General features: G+C 42.2%; 1 protein-coding gene across 1 annotated transcript in view; it reads left to right on the top strand.

Annotated features, from left to right (window-relative positions):
* LOC138967049 (orexin/Hypocretin receptor type 1-like) overlaps positions 1–18,395 on the top strand; it is a 185,442-nt gene that overhangs the window by 128,408 nt on the left and 38,639 nt on the right. The window contains exon 2 of the mRNA XM_070339505.1: positions 2,161–2,556. Within this exon, the coding sequence (XP_070195606.1) occupies positions 2,161–2,556 (396 nt within the window). The remainder of the gene's footprint in view (positions 1–2,160; positions 2,557–18,395) is intronic.

The following is an 18,395-nucleotide window of genomic DNA, read 5'->3' on the forward strand; positions in this document are numbered from 1 at the left end:
CTTGAGAAATGTGCATACCAAATAATACATGATAAAGAAGGATTCTTTGTGCCCGGCTACGTGCTACAGGTGGAGATGGAAGTTCACCAAAAATTGGGACCATACTAACAAAAATACGGTGGGTGCAATAGTCGCCCCCATTTTTTCAGCAAACGCCACCCAAGGCCGTTTTGGACGGGTAGAAATTCCGTAGTTTCCAAGTCTATGGATAAAGCTCGCGTAAGAAGAATACGTCACGGTCGAAAGTCTTTGACGTCAATTAATGCATCATGACGTCATGCCTCCCTGACGTCTTTCTCTCTCGCGCAGTGTGTGTGTTTGTGTTCATTTTGTGCACATGTGTTAGTGTTACTGTTTGTGTGTGTGTGTGTGTGTGTGTGTGTGTGTGTGTGTGTGTGTGTGTGTGTGTGTGTGTGCGCACGCGTGCATGAGTCTGTACTCGTATGTGTGTGGTGTGTGTGTGTGTGTGTATTTGTGTGTGTGTGTGTGCGCGCACGCGTGCATGAGTCTGTACTCGTGTGTGTGTAAATGTGTGTGTGGGTATAAGTGTATGTGTGTGCGTGTATGTGTGTTTGTTTGTAAAGGTGTGTATGTCCGTCTGTCCATAATGCGTATGGGTGTGTGTTTTGTGTGTATGAAGTTTTTTGTGAGAGTGAGTGAGTGCGTGTTAGTGAGTGTGTGCATGTGTGTGTGTGTGTGACTTGGGATGTGTGTGTGTGTGTGTGTGTGTGCGTGGGTGTGTGTGTGTGTGGGTGTGTGTGTGTTTGAGAGAGAGAGAGTGTGTGAATGTGTGTGTGTGCATGAGTTTGTGTGTATGTTTGTGTGTGTATGAGTGTGTATATATATGTGTTTGTTTGTAAAGGTGTGTGTGTCCGACTCTCTATGTGCGTATTTGTTTGTGCGTATGTACAGTGTGTGTGTGTGTGTGTGTGTGTCTGTTTGTATAAGAGAGAAAGAGAGAGAGAAAGAGAGAGAGAGAGAGTGGGTGGGTGTGTGTATGTGTGTGTGTGCGTGTGAGTATGTGTGTGTGTATGTGTGTTTGTTTGTAAAGGTGTTTATGTCCGTCTGTCTATATGTGCGTATGGGGGTGTGTTTTGTGTGTATGAAGTGTGTGTGAGAGAGTGAGTGAGTGCGTGTGAGTGAGTGTGTATGTCTGTACGTGTGTGACTTGGGGTGTGTGTGTGTGTGAGTGCGTGTGTGTGTGTGTGTGTGTGTGTGTGTGTGTGTGTTCGTGTGTGTGTGTGTTTGAGAGAGAAAGAGAGAGAGTAAGAGAGAGGTTTGTCTTTCGCTGGGGTATGCAGTGCCTTGGCGTTGCACATCTACTTAATTTTTTGATGTTTGACGTTTGCAGATTGTCACTGGTGTAGGTTAAGAAATTAATTCATGAACAAATTCCCACCCTGAACAGGGCGTATCCAGGCTGTTAATATTTGGTATATGTCCAAGTGGAGAGATAGTCTCATCCCATGGTAAAGTCCGGCCAGATCTAAGTTGATGAGCCGAATCGTCTTCACGGGAAGAACATTGGATTGGATATGATTGGATTGGATAAGATTTACAGTCCAGTGAGGTTACCCTCATGGAAATTCGGGCTGCTTTCTCCCCGGGGAAAGCGAGCTGCCATACATACGGCGCTACCCATATTTTTTTTCCTGCATGCGTGTATTCATGTTTTCCTGAGACTTAATGCCGTGTGAGATGGAATTTTTTTACTTTATTCCAAGTCCCACGGGTATTTGATGGACATTTTTATCTATGCCTATACAATTTTGCCAGGAAAGACCCTTTTGTCAATCGTGGGATCTTTAACGTGCACACCCCAATGTAGTGTACACGAAGGGACCTCGGTTTTTCGTCTCATCCGAAAGACTAGCACTTGAACCCACCACCTAGGTTAGGAAAGGGGGGAGAAAATTGCGGCCTGACCCAGGCCTGAACACGCAACCTCTCGCTTCCGAGCGCAAGTGCGTTACCACTCGGCCACCCAGCCATTCTTTTCTAAATTAAAGCATCATGCTTTTTTTTTTTTTACTATCTTCTTTTTTTTGTGGCCGAAGACACTGTCCTTTGCGCCATCGCGGTGGGTTTTTAAAATTATTGCTTTATTTTCTCAAACGGACATTCTTTCAAATACAAAAATCATCTTCTCTCTGTGCACAGACGCAGTCCATCGCAGTCTCGGTCCAGACCCTCTGCGCCATTGCAGTGGAGCGTTACTTCGCCATCTGCCGGCCTCTCAAGTCGCGCATCACTCGCAAGAAGGTGACCATCACCGTGCTGACCATCTGGACAGTGGGCACCTCAGTGGCCCTCCCTTCGGCCGTCTACATGCAGCTGCAGCCCAGCTTCGTGGACCCCGAGCTCAGCAAGTACCTGGCGTACTGCGAACTGGACCTGCACCCGGTGTCTGAGCGCGTGTACAACCTGGTGCTGATCGTGGCGCTCTACCTGGTTCCCATGGTCACCATCGGCGTCTTCTACGCCATCATCTCGCACCACCTGTGGAACGTGCAGGTCCCTGGCGTCACTGTGCGAGGGACTAAGCGTGAGTTGTGTGTTTGTTGGTCTGGATTGATTGATGGATGGATTGATGGGTGGTTGTGTGTTATATGTGTGGCGGTTCACTATGGATCACGCCATCATCTCGCACCACGTGTGGAACGTGCAGGTCCCTGGCGTCACTGTGCGAGGCATTAAGCTTGAGTAGTGGGTGTTTTTTGGTCTGGATGGATGGATGGATGGATGGATGGACGGATCATGTACGTGTGTTATATGTGTGGCGGCGGGTGGGGAGAGTCACCATAATTGTGCACCCAGCCATCAACTCGCACCACCTGTGTAATGGATGTATAAGTAGGCTATGAATTGGTGTATGGACTGTGGTTTTCTGTTTGACTTTCTGTGTCTGTGGTTGTTGTTTTGCGTATCCACCCGTCTCTCTCTCTCTCTCTCTCTCTCTCTCTCTCTCTCTCTCTCTCTCTCTCTCTCTCTCTCTCTCTCTCTCTCTCTCTCTCACTGTTTGTTTCTTTCTTTCTTTCTGTCTTTCTGTCTTTCTTTCTTTGTTGTTGTTTGTTTGTTTGTTTGATTCGGTCTGTCTTTCAGTCTCTTTTGAAAGTTTGAACGTCTTTAGCTTGATTAAACTCCTCTCCAATATCATGCTCTTGGAATCATTATTCTCAGTCGCTGGCTTATTCAAATATCTGATTTTCTGTCCTGGTCAATTTATCCGCTGGGATATTTGCCAGACACACAGAATCCATTTTTTTCCTAAATGGACCCGCTTTTAGTCTGCTCGTTTGATCTCGCAGTCAGAGTCCACCAAGAATGATAATGTCCATCTTCCTTCCCACCTTGGCATGCTTTGTTCCGTATTCCTCAAAGTCTGTTCACGTCATCATTAGTCTTGGCCAGCCGAGACTAACGGGCGACGGCAGGGTTTGGGTGTCCGAGACTGATTCTTTGGGAAATCATTTTACGAACAATCACTCTAACTCACTATTCAATCAGACTTTTTCCTTCTTCTTAGTGGCCGTCATAAAGAGTCTCTAATGCTTGTCTGCACGGAAGAAAGTGTAGTAAGTAAAAGTAATTTAAAGTTGCACGACAAGTGGACACGAAATATTGTTGCTTTTTATTTCTTCGAATTTATCTAGTCACCACTTTAGTTGACTGAAAGGGTGGGTTTTTGTAAAATATCTGTTAGTGTTTGTCGTTTTTTTTATTTTGTTTTCTTGTTCTTCTTCTAAGAAATGAGTGGTCTGCACGCAAGAGGTGGCCATTTTCAGCTTCAGATCTGTGAAGTTATTTGGAAGAAGAAGTTGTTGTTGCTTTTCAAAAGGCCCGGTCACACAGCCCAAAAGTCGCGTAAACGCATGAATCACGCACGAAATTCGATCCCCTCTCTCTCTCTCTCTCTCTCTGTCTCTCTCTCTCTCTCTCTCTCTCTCTCTCTCTCTCTCTCTCTCTCTCTCTCTCTCTCTCTCTCGCAATATATTCAATCTTCATTTTGGACAGATTACGGTCATTCCTCTCGTCTTCTTAACGAAAATTAAAATAAATATGTGCAGTGCATGCATCTGACAATGATATGAATAGCAGGATTTAGTGATCGTCTCTGCCCTTTTTCAAACCGGTTCTTCTCTACAAGTAGGAATTCTAGCTCTTGGGAAAATCGATCATTCTATTACTCCAGCCAGTCCCACCAAATCTAAAACATTGTAATCACTTTAGGAAGAAAGCGGTAAACAACTTTTTTTTAAACAAAAAACACGGTATGCGCGGCCGGTTGCATAGATCATTTACGTCGTTTTGAGATTTTTGCCTGTAAATTACCGAAAAAAAGGACAACATGCATAGTTTGTTTGTTTTGATTTTGGGTTTTTTCTCCGCTGTCTTGGAATTTTTTAAAGGCTGACATAGTCCTATTTAATTAGTTTAATTACTTCCAGGGCTTTTCCCATCGTTGCGGGGATGTATAAATTAAGCTTCCTGCAAAGTTTTAGGTTTGAAGTCCTTACCAATTACGAGATATAATTAATTCTTTATTGCATTGTTTAGCAACAGTTCTCCAGGACTTGGGCTATTTTTAGACCGTTGACGTCACTTCGTGACGTTTCGTAAACCAAAGATGGCGTTTGAGACTGTTCTGTTTACATTCGACACTATCAACACCACTTTGCAATACTGAAATAATTTTTCCTGTGCTCGAAAGCTACAGCCAATCGTTATTATATCCCCTTAGGTACAGTTTTATAACATTATTGGCACATGTAAACAATATGAATTAATTAATGAACGCTACGAATATGGGCAGCCTTTAAAAGAATGCGTACGTACCTTTACGGTTTTTAGAACAAAGAAGGCTTCCAGGTCTATTGTTTTGGACAGTGCGGGGCCTAATGCCTAATGGAAAAAAAAAACACATCTATCGTGTCTACAGCAACTTCAAGGACGCTACAAATGTCTTCATTTGAACTGGAAAAGATTCAGATTGTCATTTGAACTGAACTAATTAGAGAGAGAGAGATTTTAACATGGCTTTTTCTTACTGACTTTTACAGCCTTCAAAGTGGCACGGAGCCTAAACCACTTCTTAATTAAAAGTGCTTGCCATTGCTTTCGTCCCGTAAGCATTCTTTTATTTAAATGAATGCACCGAACGAATGTAACGCCCACTCTACAGCTTTGGAACTTGCTATTTGCCAGTGCATTTTTAAAGTCTGCCATATTCGTAGCGTTCATTAATTAATTCATATTGTTTACATGTGCCAATAATGTTATAAAACTGTACTAAATTATAAACTAATTAAATAGGACTATGTCAGCCTTTAAGTCTAGACCGAAACAAATCTTTATTGTCTGACTCCCAAAAAGTTGCAGTTTCCTGTCGAGTGGTACCATTACTGCTCACCAAAAGACAGATCTGATATAACAGCAGGCAGGTTTTGTGTGCGTGGGTGTGTGTGTGTGTGTGTGTGTGTGTGTGTGTGTGTGTGTGTGTGTGTGTGTGTGTGTGTGTGTTTTGTTTATCAAATAGAACAAGATTTTTGTAGAGGGATAGCCCTTTTCGAGATTTTCTTTTGATCCTGCAGAACGTTCAGGCAGCTTGTAAATGGCTATTACGAACGTGATTTAATCACTGTAAACATATGAACATCATAGTTGTTACACACAAAAAAAATAATGCAGGATGTTCCAGTGGAAGTCAACAATATGTCAGAACAGATTAGGTTATTGGGTGGGTGGGGTTTTTTTTGGCAAATGCAGCAGAACAAAAAGAGTAAAATACCGTATTCGTTCAAGTGGACCACATTTTGATTGCAGTAGCCTTGGTCTTGTGGCCCAGTCCTGTCACTTAAAAAGAAACTGCAGACAATAAGGGGGGCAGACGAAGAACGACCAAGACAGAGCAGACACGGTGGTTGGTGAGACTTTCGCTCACTATCCGCGTTCCATTACACAAACTTCGATTTCCTGTACACCACGTCAGACTGGGTGCTGCTTTTGTAACATATGATTTCACGTCTACCTGATCGGTTTCTGCCCCCTACCCCAACCCCCTTGCCACCCCACCCCACCCCCTCCCCCCCCCCCACGCACACAAACCCCCTCCCCCCTGTACGCACAAGACGGTATCCTTCTTTTGTAACTATTACACGTCTACCTGATCGGTTTCTGCCCCCTACACCAGCCCCCTTGCCACCACCACCCCCTGCCCCCTTGCCACCTTCACCCCCCGCCCCACACACACACACACACACACACACAAACTCCCTCCCCCCCTTTACGCACAAGAATGCATGTACATATGGCCAGTTGGATTTCTCTGGCCAGAAATAATAATTGAAACCCTCAAAACACCCTCCAACACTCCAATATTGTCAGGAAAAACGAAATAACAAACAAGTCGCGTAAGGCGAAAATACAATATTTAGTCAAGTAGCTGCCATTTTTCAGCAAGACCGTATACTCGTAGCATCGTCAGTCCACCGCTCATGGCAAAGGCAGTGAAATTGACAAGAAGAGCGGGGTAGCAGTTGCGCTAAGAAGGATAGCACGCTTTTCTGTACCTCTCTTTGTTTTAACTTTCTGAGCGTGTTTTTAATCCAAACATATCATATCTATATGTTTTTGGAATCAGGAACCGACAAGGAATAAGATGAAAGTGTTTTTAAATTGATTTGGACAATTTAATTTTGATAATAATTTTTATATATTTAATTTTCAGAGCTTGTTTTTAATCCGAATATAACATATTTATATGTTTTTGGAATCAGCAAATGATGGAGAATAAGATAAACGTAAATTTGGATCGTTTTATAAATTTTTATTTTTTTTTACAATTTTCAGATTTTTAATGACCAAAGTCATTAATTAATTTTTAAGCCACCAAGCTGAAATGCAATACAGAACCCCGGGCTTCGTCGAAGATTACTTGACCAAAATTTCAACCAATTTGGTTGAAAAATGAGGGCGTGACAGTGCCGCCTCAACTTTCACGAAAAGCCGGATATGACGTCATCAAAGACATTTATCAAAAAAATGAAAAAAACGTATGGGGATTTCATACCCAGGAACTCTCATGTCAAATTTCATAAAGATCGGTCTAGTAGTTTAGTCTGAATCGCTCTACACACACACACAGACACACACACACACACACACACACATACACCACGACCCTCGTCTCGATTCCCCCCTCTACGTTAAATTATTTAGTCAAAACTTGACTAAATATAAAAACGAAATAACGAAAAACGAAATAACAAAAAAACGAAAAACGAAATAACGAAAAACGAATTATCTCCCTTTGCTCTCTCTCTCTCTCTCTCTCTCTCTCTCTCTCTCTCTCTCTCTCTCTCTCTCTCTCTCTCTCTCTCTCTCTCTCTCTCTCTCTCTCTTTCTCACACAAACATGATTGTATTTGCCGGTGACAGAGACGAATTCTGATGAGCGGGGGCAAATTGCAACTCATGGAAAATCACGAGATAATTGGGGGCAAGATGGGAGGGGCGAAATAGGAGGGAGCGAGATTGGAAGGGGCGAGTCGGGACGTCACCTTATAGACAAAGCCAAATGACGGCCAGTTCTCACCCTACTGTTAGAAGAACCCTCAAGGTGGTCCTCAATTGAGCTCGAAGTCGACTTCGCGAAGACTACCTCAAGTCTTTTCAACAAAACCTCAGTGCGCGCGCAGCCAGCTTCGCGAATTATACTTCGCGTAGTCGACTTCGCCCAGATAAGGAAAGGCTTTACAGGCAAATCCGGGGTGTCGGCAGAATTGTGGAAACTCATTCGTCCGCAATAGCGTGCACTAAACGAGAGTTCAACTTTCTTGCCCTCCTGTGACCCTAGGGGCCCAACCTGTACTTTTGTGTCTGGCTGCTTTTGAGGGTCTTGGTCCAATTAAACGGACCTCTTCTCCTTTTGCTTTCAGAAATATCCTTTCCCTCATTCTCACAATAGCAATTCCAACCTGTAAAGAATTGAAACGTGCCGAGAGGCCGTCGTTTGTCGGTTGAAGAGTCCAATCATCGGGGTGGGTTTGTCAGGCGATGTGGACCTGTCCTCGGACAAGGAGAGAATTCACTAACCTTGTCTCTTCTTCTCTTGCTCTCCTCAATCTCTACCTTCTCCTCCTCCACCCCACTTTCACTGGTTCTCTCTCTCTCTCTCTCTCTCTCTCTCTCTCTCTCTCTCTCTCTCTCTCTCTCTCTCTCTCTTTTTTTTTATTTTTTTTTACTCAAATCCCCTCCTTCAGTCGAAGGAAGCCTACCGCTACTACAGCGTATACTTTAGGGAGAACGTCTCTCAGTGAAGACCTAATGTCCAAGCTGTTTCCACACACAGAGGTGTCAGGGACTGCCACGATTCTCACAATGGAAACACCTCGAGGCTATTTGCCTGTACTTCCCAGATTTAACTCTCTGTGCAGGTCGGAATCGTTTTACCCAAGTGTGCACATGCATGCACAAAGGCCGGTGCGCACGTCAAAGATCCAGAGTTTTCAGCGAAAGTCTCTTGAATAGTCCGTTGGATCCAACGGGGTTGTCTGTTATTGTGCATATCATGAATTTGGTGTGAACTCGCCGGCGGCTGTGGAGTCCTTCTTCTTCTTCTGCGATCAAGGGCTTAAACTCCCACCTACACTCGTGTTTTTTGCACGAGTGGGTTTTTACGTGTTTGACCGTTTTTACCCGACCATTTAGGCAGCCATACGCCGCTTTTGGGGCAGCTGTGGAGTCCAAGTTAAAGCGGAAGGCCGATGACAATGTGGGCACTGAAACTGCCCTGGTTCGGATTGTACCGCAGCTGCTGCATCCCTCTGTCTCTCGCGGGACGCAGAGAGGGGTGCATGTCGATTCCTGTCAAAGCTTGTGTGGGTGAAAGTGTAGGGACTTGGAAACACACAGACTCACGCACACCCTCGAAGACGCCGTCATGCTGGCCACGTGTCAGTGTAAACAACGGTATAGAACGCACCATTCTCACAGTAATGAAAAGGAATTCGAAAAAGCTCAGAATCGCAACAGATCAAACAAGTCGCGTAAGGCGAAAATACAATATTTAGTCAAGTAGCTGTCGAACTCACAGAATGAAACTGAACGCAATGCAACGCAGCAAGACCGTATACTCGTAGTCCACCTCTCACGGCATAGGCAGTGAAATTGACAAGAAGAGCGGGGTAGTAGTTGCGCTAAGAAGGATAGCACGCTTTTTTATATTTAGTCAAGTTTTGACTAAATATTTTAACATCGAGGGGGAATCGAAACGAGGGTCGTGGTGTATGTGTGTGTGCATGTGTGTGTGTGTGTGTGTGCGTGCGTGCGTGCGTGCGTGTAGAGCGATTCAGACCAAACTACCAGACCGATCTTTATGAAATTTGACATGAGAGTTCCTGGGATTGATATCCCCATACGTTTTTTTCATTTTTTTGATAAATGTCTTTGATGACGTCATATCCGGCTTTTCGTGAAAGTTGAGGCGGCACTGTCACGCTCTCATTTTTCAACCAAATTGGTTGAAATTTTGGTCAAGTAATCTTCGACGAAGCCCGGGGTTCTGTATTGCATTTCAGCTTGGTGGCTTAAAAATTAATTAATGACTTTGGTCATTAAAAATCTGAAAATTGTAAAAATAAAAAAATAAATTTATAAAACGATCCAAATTTACGTTTATCTTATTCTCCATCATTTGCTGATTCCAAAAACATATAAATATGTTATATTCGGATTAAAAACAAGCTCTGAAAATTAAATATATAAAAATTATTATCAAAATTAAATTGTCCAAATCAATTTAAAAACACTTTCATCTTATTCCTTGTCGGTTCCTGATTCCAAAAACATATAGATATGATATGTTTGAATTAAAAACACGCTCAGAAAGTTAAAACAAAGAGAGGTACAGAAAAGCGTGCTATCCTTCTTAGCGCAACTACTACCCCGCTCTTCTTGTCAATTTCACTGCCTTTGCCATGAGCGGTGGCCTGACGATGCTACGAGTAAAATGGCATTGCGTTTCATTCTGTGAGTTCGACAGCTACTTGACTAAATATTGTATTTTCGCCTTACGCGACTTGTTGTACCTCTCTTTGTTTTAACTTTCTGAGCGTGTTTTTAATCCAAACATATCATATCTATATGTTTTTGGAATCAGGAACCGACAAGGAATAAGAATTAAGATGAAAGTGTTTTTAAATTGATTTGGACAATTTAATTTTGATAATAATTTTTATATATTTAATTTTCAGAGCTTGTTTTTAATCCGAATATAACATATTTATATGTTTTTGGAATCAACAAATGATGGAGAATAAGATAAACGTAAATTTGGATCGTTTTATAAATTTTTATTTTTTTTTACAATTTTCAGATTTTTAATGACCAAAGTCATTAATTAATTTTTAAGCCACCAAGCTGAAATGCAATACCGAAGTCCGGGCTTCGTCGAAGATTACTTGACCAAAATTTCAACCAATTTGGTTGAAAAATGAGGGCGTGACAGTGCCGCCTCAACTTTCACGAAAAGCCGGATATGACGTCATCAAAGACATTTATCAAAAAAAATGAAAAAAACGTTCGGGGATTTCATACCCAGGAACTCTCATGTCAAATTTCATAAAGATCGGTCCAGTAGTTTAGTCTGAATCGCTCTACACACACACACACACACACACACACACGCACATACACCATACCCTCGTTTCGATTCCCCCTCGATGTTAAAATATTTAGTCAAAACTTGACTAAATATAAAAAGAACAAGAGGGCACCCAAAGAAAAATACCAACATATAAAACCAAGGAAATGCGCCTAGAGCTCCCCTTTCCTTGATTCATTTGATAGGCCAAAAAAAATCACAGTTAAATGCTGTTTAATGAAACCCCGTGTCATCAACGTACAAACTATTTTTGATCTAATAAAAACTGTTATATAACCGTGTTGTTTGTTTTCCTTCCTTTTCTGCAAACGTTAACACTCTAATGATAGCCTTAAGAGCGGGTAGGGTTTCAGAGTTGCATGCAAAGCCTGCTGTCAGCGGATTTTCAGATTTTTTGTTATTGCAGCATGCCCTGTTCACTTGGATATGTGTCTGTTCGTCCCTTTTCCTCCTCTTCTTTCTTCTTCTTTTTCGTTCCCCTTCTTCTTATCCTGTCTTAAATCTGAAGACTTTGGAGCTTTTAAGGACTCCGGTGGCCGGTGTAAGTTCTGTTACGATCTTCGCTATTTTTCCTCAGGCACACAACTGTTCGCTAAATTGAGGTACTTGCTACCATCATTTGGTCGCCCCCTCCTCATTCCCCCCCATACCCCGCCCTTCCCATTCACCACCACCACCGTTCTTTCGTCCTCCACACCCCCCACACCCCACACCCTTGCCCTTGCCTCGTAGGACAGCTTGTTCCGATACGATGGTGGTACGATATATGTCCGACTTACTTTCTTACTGACTGTCCGTTATGCCGGTTGGCATGTAGGGCAGAGCAACGAAGGACCTTAATACCGATATGTCCGAACATAGATCAAAATGGCTGCTTTTTTGCGGATATGCCTGGTCATCATTTTCTCGAAATAGCCAGTAGACAATAGAGGTTAATTCCTCCTATCTACCACTTTCGCTGCCACAAACCATTTCCTGCCAGCGACTGAGTAATCTACGGCCAGGAGAGATTTTGATTGACACAAAAATCAAACCTAACTAAGCGCACGTACGTGGTCTCGCCAATGACAGTCAAGGGTTTTTATTTTTTCTCCGTATTTGGTCGTCAAATTGTCTTTTCCAGGGAGAAAGAACCGTTTACATGGCCGGAACTATGAGGATATAAGTGAAGTGACGAATGAAAAAGATTGCTAAGGACGGATGATGTATGGCCTTACATGGAATAACAGTCTTTGGTGAACTATTTCAATCAGTTCCACGGAAGCAATGATTCTAAAAGGTTGCTATTAGTGGATATATCCGAGGAGACTTAATTGTTTTGAGATAGTCGACATAGAAATAGAAAAGAAAACAAAATTAGAACTTTCTACCGACTGAATGGAACATTAATCGTTGGTAAGTGTTCCGACCGAGCTAAATGGACAAACGTGACTATTCCTTGATATGTCCGTCCAAAATCATCGCGACTTGATTGGCACGGGAAAAGAAGGAAACAAACACATGTTTATCCCAAAGACAATACGACTGTCTGCACGACCAGAAGATCCTACCGCAAGACATAAATCAAAGTTCGCTGAGCGTGCACAGACGATGCTTGCTTCTCGGAAGAAAAATGTTTTTTACGCCCTGCTGTCAACGGCATTTGGGGTACTTGCTTTTCGGGAGATCGTAGACCTTCCCTTCAGTGGGAATCTCCAGACCGAGTAGCAGACAGAAAACATCGACTACGACAGAATCATGACCTAGCGTAGAACACGCAGAACATTAGGCTTGGCTTGGGTGTATAATTCGGATAATTCTGCCTGATTATATAGTGGTCTAGAAAGGTCTTCGTGGAAATGTCCGGACAAAAATCGTATCGACTAGGTCTACGTAGTAGTATAGGACAAAACGCCACTTGTTTATTCTTCGAAGTACAATACTGCTTTTGCATGATCACAGGATGTAGAGACAGACAAGACCGAAAGCTCTGTGTGTGTGTGTGTGTGTGTGTGTACCAAAATACCCTTGACAGACGAAATCATGGCTTCTCTGCAGACTAAATACCGTTTCACCAGTGGCCGTGTGGGGTTTAGTTGTAATGACTTGACTGCAGACAGAAATCGTCGTGAACAACAGGTTATAAAGCCTTTTACCGAATGGAATGGAACATTAGTCGTGAGTGTACTAGTTCGGATAATTCTGTCCGAGTAATGGCCCAGAAAGATAAATATTTGTGGATAGCTCCCTTCAAAATCGTCTCCCCTTGATCCGCGTGGGAAAAGAGGACGATCATAGGCCACACAATGAAAGCAAACCCCGCGCGCTCAGATGTTCTTGACAAGGGGAACCATGGCAGACCGCAGACGGCTGAACATTTCTTCAGTTGGTTTATATACTAACATGGTTGCCGGTAGAATACACCGTTCACAACGGAATTATGATGTTGTGCCTAATGAATGGAACGACAGTTCCGTGGGTATATCTAGCTTCGGTAAGTTCTATCGAAGAGACAAGCCCTAGAAGCTGATATTCGTGAAACACGTAATTATATCCCTCTATTGTGTGAATAAAGGTAGAACTAGTTCATCCCTCCAGAAATTGCTGCGGTAAGTTCTATCGCCGCCCCAGCCTTAAAAGCTTCTATTCTACATTTAGTCCTTAATTGTGTCGATGAAAGAGTTACAAATTCCTCCCACCAGTATCTTCCTATCCACCCTCAAATAGCGGTGGCAAAGTTCACTTTCAGCAGAGAACAAAGCGTGTCAAACGACAGAATAATGACTTTGCAACAGACAGACTACTTCAAAGAAAACGGAAGACTCTGACAGCTGCTGAATGGTGAGCTTTGCGAGGAAAGTATCACACAATGAGAAATGCCATTAGGATATGTCAAAGAAAGATCAAAACTCGTGGCAAACGCGGAAGTTTGATCAATCACAGATAATACAACATAATTTTAAAAAAGACTTTGTGAATGCCATGCGCCAAGTCAATGTCGAAAGTATAACATTCCCAGAGACAGGAGATGTTGACAACGGCAGAGTTAAGACCATTTCACTTTCAGACATCTTCCCGCCGAAAACATCAAAGCTGACTAGACCTTTTTGACAGAGGATCTTTCTCAAGATCTTGCACTGGACTAAACAAAAGTGTTTTTCTCATGCAAAAAAAGCACACACTGCAGCGGCATCGAACATAATCTCACCGGTGGAAGATCTTGACAACAGTAAAATTGAAACCATTGCACTTTCAGACATCTTTGTCAGAGACAGAATTAAACCTGTCAAAGGATACGAGTACCACCAGGACATGATACTTGACTTTGACAACTTTAACAGAAGAATTACTTGCCTACAACAAAATTCAAACATCACCGCACAAGAGACCTTTCCAGTGAAGAAGCACTCGTTAGAAAAGATGTCAAGAATGTGTCAGTAAAACAAAAAGATGAACACAAGATTTAAAAGTGTGTCTTGTCAAAAAAGAAATACGAAACGCACGGACTGTCAAAGTACCAACGTCAAGGATACGAAAATAAGATGGGAAAATGTATTAAACGCTTATTATACAGATTACGATACAAAACTTGATTATTCAACGTTCCATGAATGAAAACATCTTGTTTTTCTGGTGTTTTATGTCATATAGAAGACCTTCCCGCCCGCATGTCCTGTGGGCATGTCCTCATACAAGAAAGAAAAGCAGCGGCATCAAAATACACCTAACCCGTGGCAGGCCTAGCTTTTTTCTTTCTTTTTACATTTAGTCAAGTTTTGACTAAATGTTTTAACATAGAGGGGGAATCGAGACGAGGGTCGTGGTGTATGTGTGTGTGTCTGTCTGTCTGTGCGTGTGTGTGTGTAGGGCGATTCAGACCAAACTACTGGACCGATCTTTATGAAATTTGACATGAGAGTTCCTGGGAATGATATCCCCGGATGTTGTTTTCTTTTTTATAAATACTTTTGATGACGTCATATCCGGCTTTTTGTAAAAGTTGAGGCGGCACTGTCACACCCTCATTTTTCAATCAAATTGATTGAAATTTTTGTAAAGCAATCTTCGACGAAGGCCGGACTTTGGTATTGTATTTCAGCTTGGTGGCTTAAACATTAATTAATGACTTTGGTCATTAAAAATCTGAAAATTGTAATATTCTTTTTTTTATATTAAACGATCCAAATTTACGTTCATCTTATTCTACATCATTTCCTGATTCCAACACATGCAAATATGTTATATTTGGATTAAAAACAAGCTCTGAAAATTAAAAATATAAAAATTATGATCAAAATTAATTTTCCGAAATCGATTTAAAAACAATTTCATCTTATTCCTTGTCGGTTCCTGATTCCAAAAACATATAGATATGATATGTTTGGATTAAAAACACGCTCAGAAAGTTCAAACGAAGAGAGGTACAGAAAAGCGTGCTATGCAGCACAGCGAAACCACTACCACGCTGAACAGGCTCGTCAGTTTCACTCCGTTTTGCACAAGCGGCGGACTACGGTCATTGTGAAAAAATGCAGTGTGTTCAGTTTCATTCTGTGAGTTCCACAGCTTGACTAAATGTAGTAATTTCGCCTTACGCGACTTGTTTCTTTTGCTTTTGTTTTTATCAAGAAGATTTGCCCGACAGAACAAATCAAGAGCACTTCCTCATTTAGAAAAAAACAATGCAGCGTCATTGAAACTGACCTTACCGGTGAAAAGTTGTGCTGCTTCTGTTGCTTTTTTTTTAAGGAGGCCTTCCTGACTGGACAAAGCAAGAGGATTTCCTTATTGTGAATGGTGAAAAAAGCAGCGGCATCGAAAATAACCCTTCCAGTTGCCCTCCTTACTTTTCACCTGTCATCTTGTAAGCGCCAGGCAAGAAAAGCATGAGACGATCCAAGTAATTCTGGGGACCATACAGAATGGTGTGAAGATGCCCGCGGCAGACAAGACAACAAAAGTGGTGACATTCAACACAATAGGGGATGCATTTCCTGTTGGTGGACATCCTGGAGATGTTTTCCTGGTTCCAAGCAATGCCCCCAGGTGAAGTTCCCAGTATTTTTCTTGGATCTCGTTCGTTGTTGATCACGTGACATGTTGTTGCCTTCTCGTAAATAACGTTTTACCACTAAAGTTCATCCTTTTCAAATCGTTCAAAACCAAACATCTAATCCAAAGTGCTGAAATGACATTTTCACTTTAGTTAAAACAAATTAATTTCAATAACAGCATGCGAACAAAAAATTGTGCAGCTTTGCAGGCAGCGTTGAGTGATGCGTAAAGCGACTCAGTAGAATGAGACCACTCGACCAATAATCCGCAGTATTGTTTCGCTGTCAGCTATTTAACACGTTCCTTCTCCTTCCTGACAGTCAAGTAAATCATTCCTTTGATCAACATGGCGGTGTCAATTACTTAGAACTCAGAAAGCCGCGGAAGTCTCACGTCTGGCACGAGATTGAGTGTGATATACTTTCGCCCACGAACTTCTACCCGCGCATTTCCTGTAAACAGGCAACACACATCCAGGAAGTTCAACTGCAGGAAATGCAAGCACTTTGGTTCCAATTTAGACCCCATCTTCGATAATCGCCCCTGATGCAGGGAGACTGTATAATCTTGCTTCGCGAGAAAAGAATGGCTTTGAGTCGTGCAGACGATCGTGTCCATAACATGAATGTACGAGCCCTCTCAAGCCGCGAACGTCGACGAAAAGATAAGTCTCAATAAAATATGTACCTTCCTTCGGTCATGTACACTGCGAAAAAAGTGCCCTGGTTTTTGCATGGGACAAGAGCATCCTTCCACTTGGAGACATATTAAAAATCAACAGACTGACTGCGGTCTGTGCAGAGTGACAATGTCTGTTTCTTGACCCCTATAATCAGGTCTATCTGTGAAAATAGTTGGCACCAAAATTCTTCTCTGTGCAGAAAGCAGTCAGGCTGTTAGTGTCTGGAAAGTGTCTAATGAATGCATGCTCTTATCACATGGAAAATCCGGGATGATATGATGCGAAGTACATGATTGCTAATTTGAACAGAAATTCATCTTTAAGGACAACAGTCTTTTTTACACAAGAAAGAAAATCAAGCCTAGAGCAAAAGCAAGATCTCTCACACAGCAGACTTTTGCTGTGACAAAAAGAACCTTTTATCAACACAGACAAATCGACCTCCTTAGAACGTACCAAAAAATACCTTCGCATATCAGCGTAACCAAAACTTTGTCTTCAGTCAGACATAAACCTTGATATACTACGATTGTAAGACTGAAAAATTCGGTAGAATATATTGGAAGTAAACCATAAATATTGTGACCCTTGAACCCATTCACGAACCCTCCTATCAACACAGACAAAATGACCTCATTCGTTCAAATTAATGACACTTCCAAGGGCTTACTCGAAACTATACCAACAGCCGAATACAGATCGTGGGTGGCACACACAGATCTTACAGCTTTGCTTTGGGCAGATTCTTAGGTCTCCCGTCAACGTCCCTGGTATAAAGGACGTACGAAAGCAGATTATTACGTTGAAGACCTCCGAAGTATCACAGAAACATTGTGACCCTTGAGGCAGATTTGCAGACGACAAGCATTGAAAGTAAAACCCAAACCTTCACAAAGATCAACATTTGGTGAAAACTTGAGATGAGTTTGCCAACCCCTGCGCGAAAGTCTTTTACACGCTGTCAATCACCTAGTTATCTGCAGCCTGTTCCTGACAATAACGCGGGGCATTTGTGTCTGGGGAGACTGCCCTCCAGTCATCTGGGCATTACCAATCTGTGTGTCTATGGAGTCTGGTTTTCTCTCAGCTACGTATTAGCACAGGCTAGTCAGGCCCAGTAAGGGTGAGATAGTGTTCTTGTTTCGTCTGGTAGGCTTGTGATAAGAGAGGGTTTTTTCCCGGAGAGTTTTACAAGTTGTAGCACATAGGATTTCGTCAGTATTTATTGTGTGTGCCTTTCGTTTTTATCATCGTTGTATGATATTCATAGGATCATGTCTTGCGTCGCAGCTGATCGTTGAATGGTAGCTTGATTAGCTGGACTAGCTTTTCCATTTTTTTTTCTTCTTCGACATTGAACGTTTGTGTTGCAAAAACTATGTGGGTTTTTTTAAGTAATATTGACCAACGTCTCCTGATCACTGGATGGGACGGGGAGGGGGAGGTAAACAGGAAGAACGCCTAAAATACAAGACAACAATGACCAAAATTTATGCTGAACTAATCTTCAAGCACATTTCCTAATATCTGCACATTGAAGACGCCTTCTGACAAAACAAAAACACAAATTACCGAACCCTACTTCCCATTGTTTCAATGGGAAGTTGATATGGTATATGGTATCCATATCTTAGATTTCGACTTCAATAAACATGCGTTGAATACTTCCTGTTTTTCTCCTGTAACATTCTAGCCTAATCAAACGCTATCTTGTGGAATGTTTATCTGTATACAGCATGAAGATTAATACTGAGCTGTTCCCATATCAAGTATCCTCGTATTTTACTCTGGTAAATTTGGGCAATAATCCCCAAAACGTGCAATACGAATTTGCTGCTTACGTTAGATTGTGATAACTTACTGAAGTGTGTGATTTCTTTCAAATCTGTGGGCTTTGGACTTTTGCGTGGCTTAAAAGTGTTTAAAGGTTTGCGTGTCTAGATGTCCACATACGTCTTTAAGCAGGATGCACTGAACAGGTCAGTTTAACCCTGCCCATCTGAAAAGTGACATATGG

Source organism: Littorina saxatilis, linkage group LG5, assembly GCF_037325665.1.
Source record: "Littorina saxatilis isolate snail1 linkage group LG5, US_GU_Lsax_2.0, whole genome shotgun sequence".
In the NCBI taxonomy this organism is placed as follows: Eukaryota; Metazoa; Mollusca; class Gastropoda; order Littorinimorpha; family Littorinidae; genus Littorina; species Littorina saxatilis.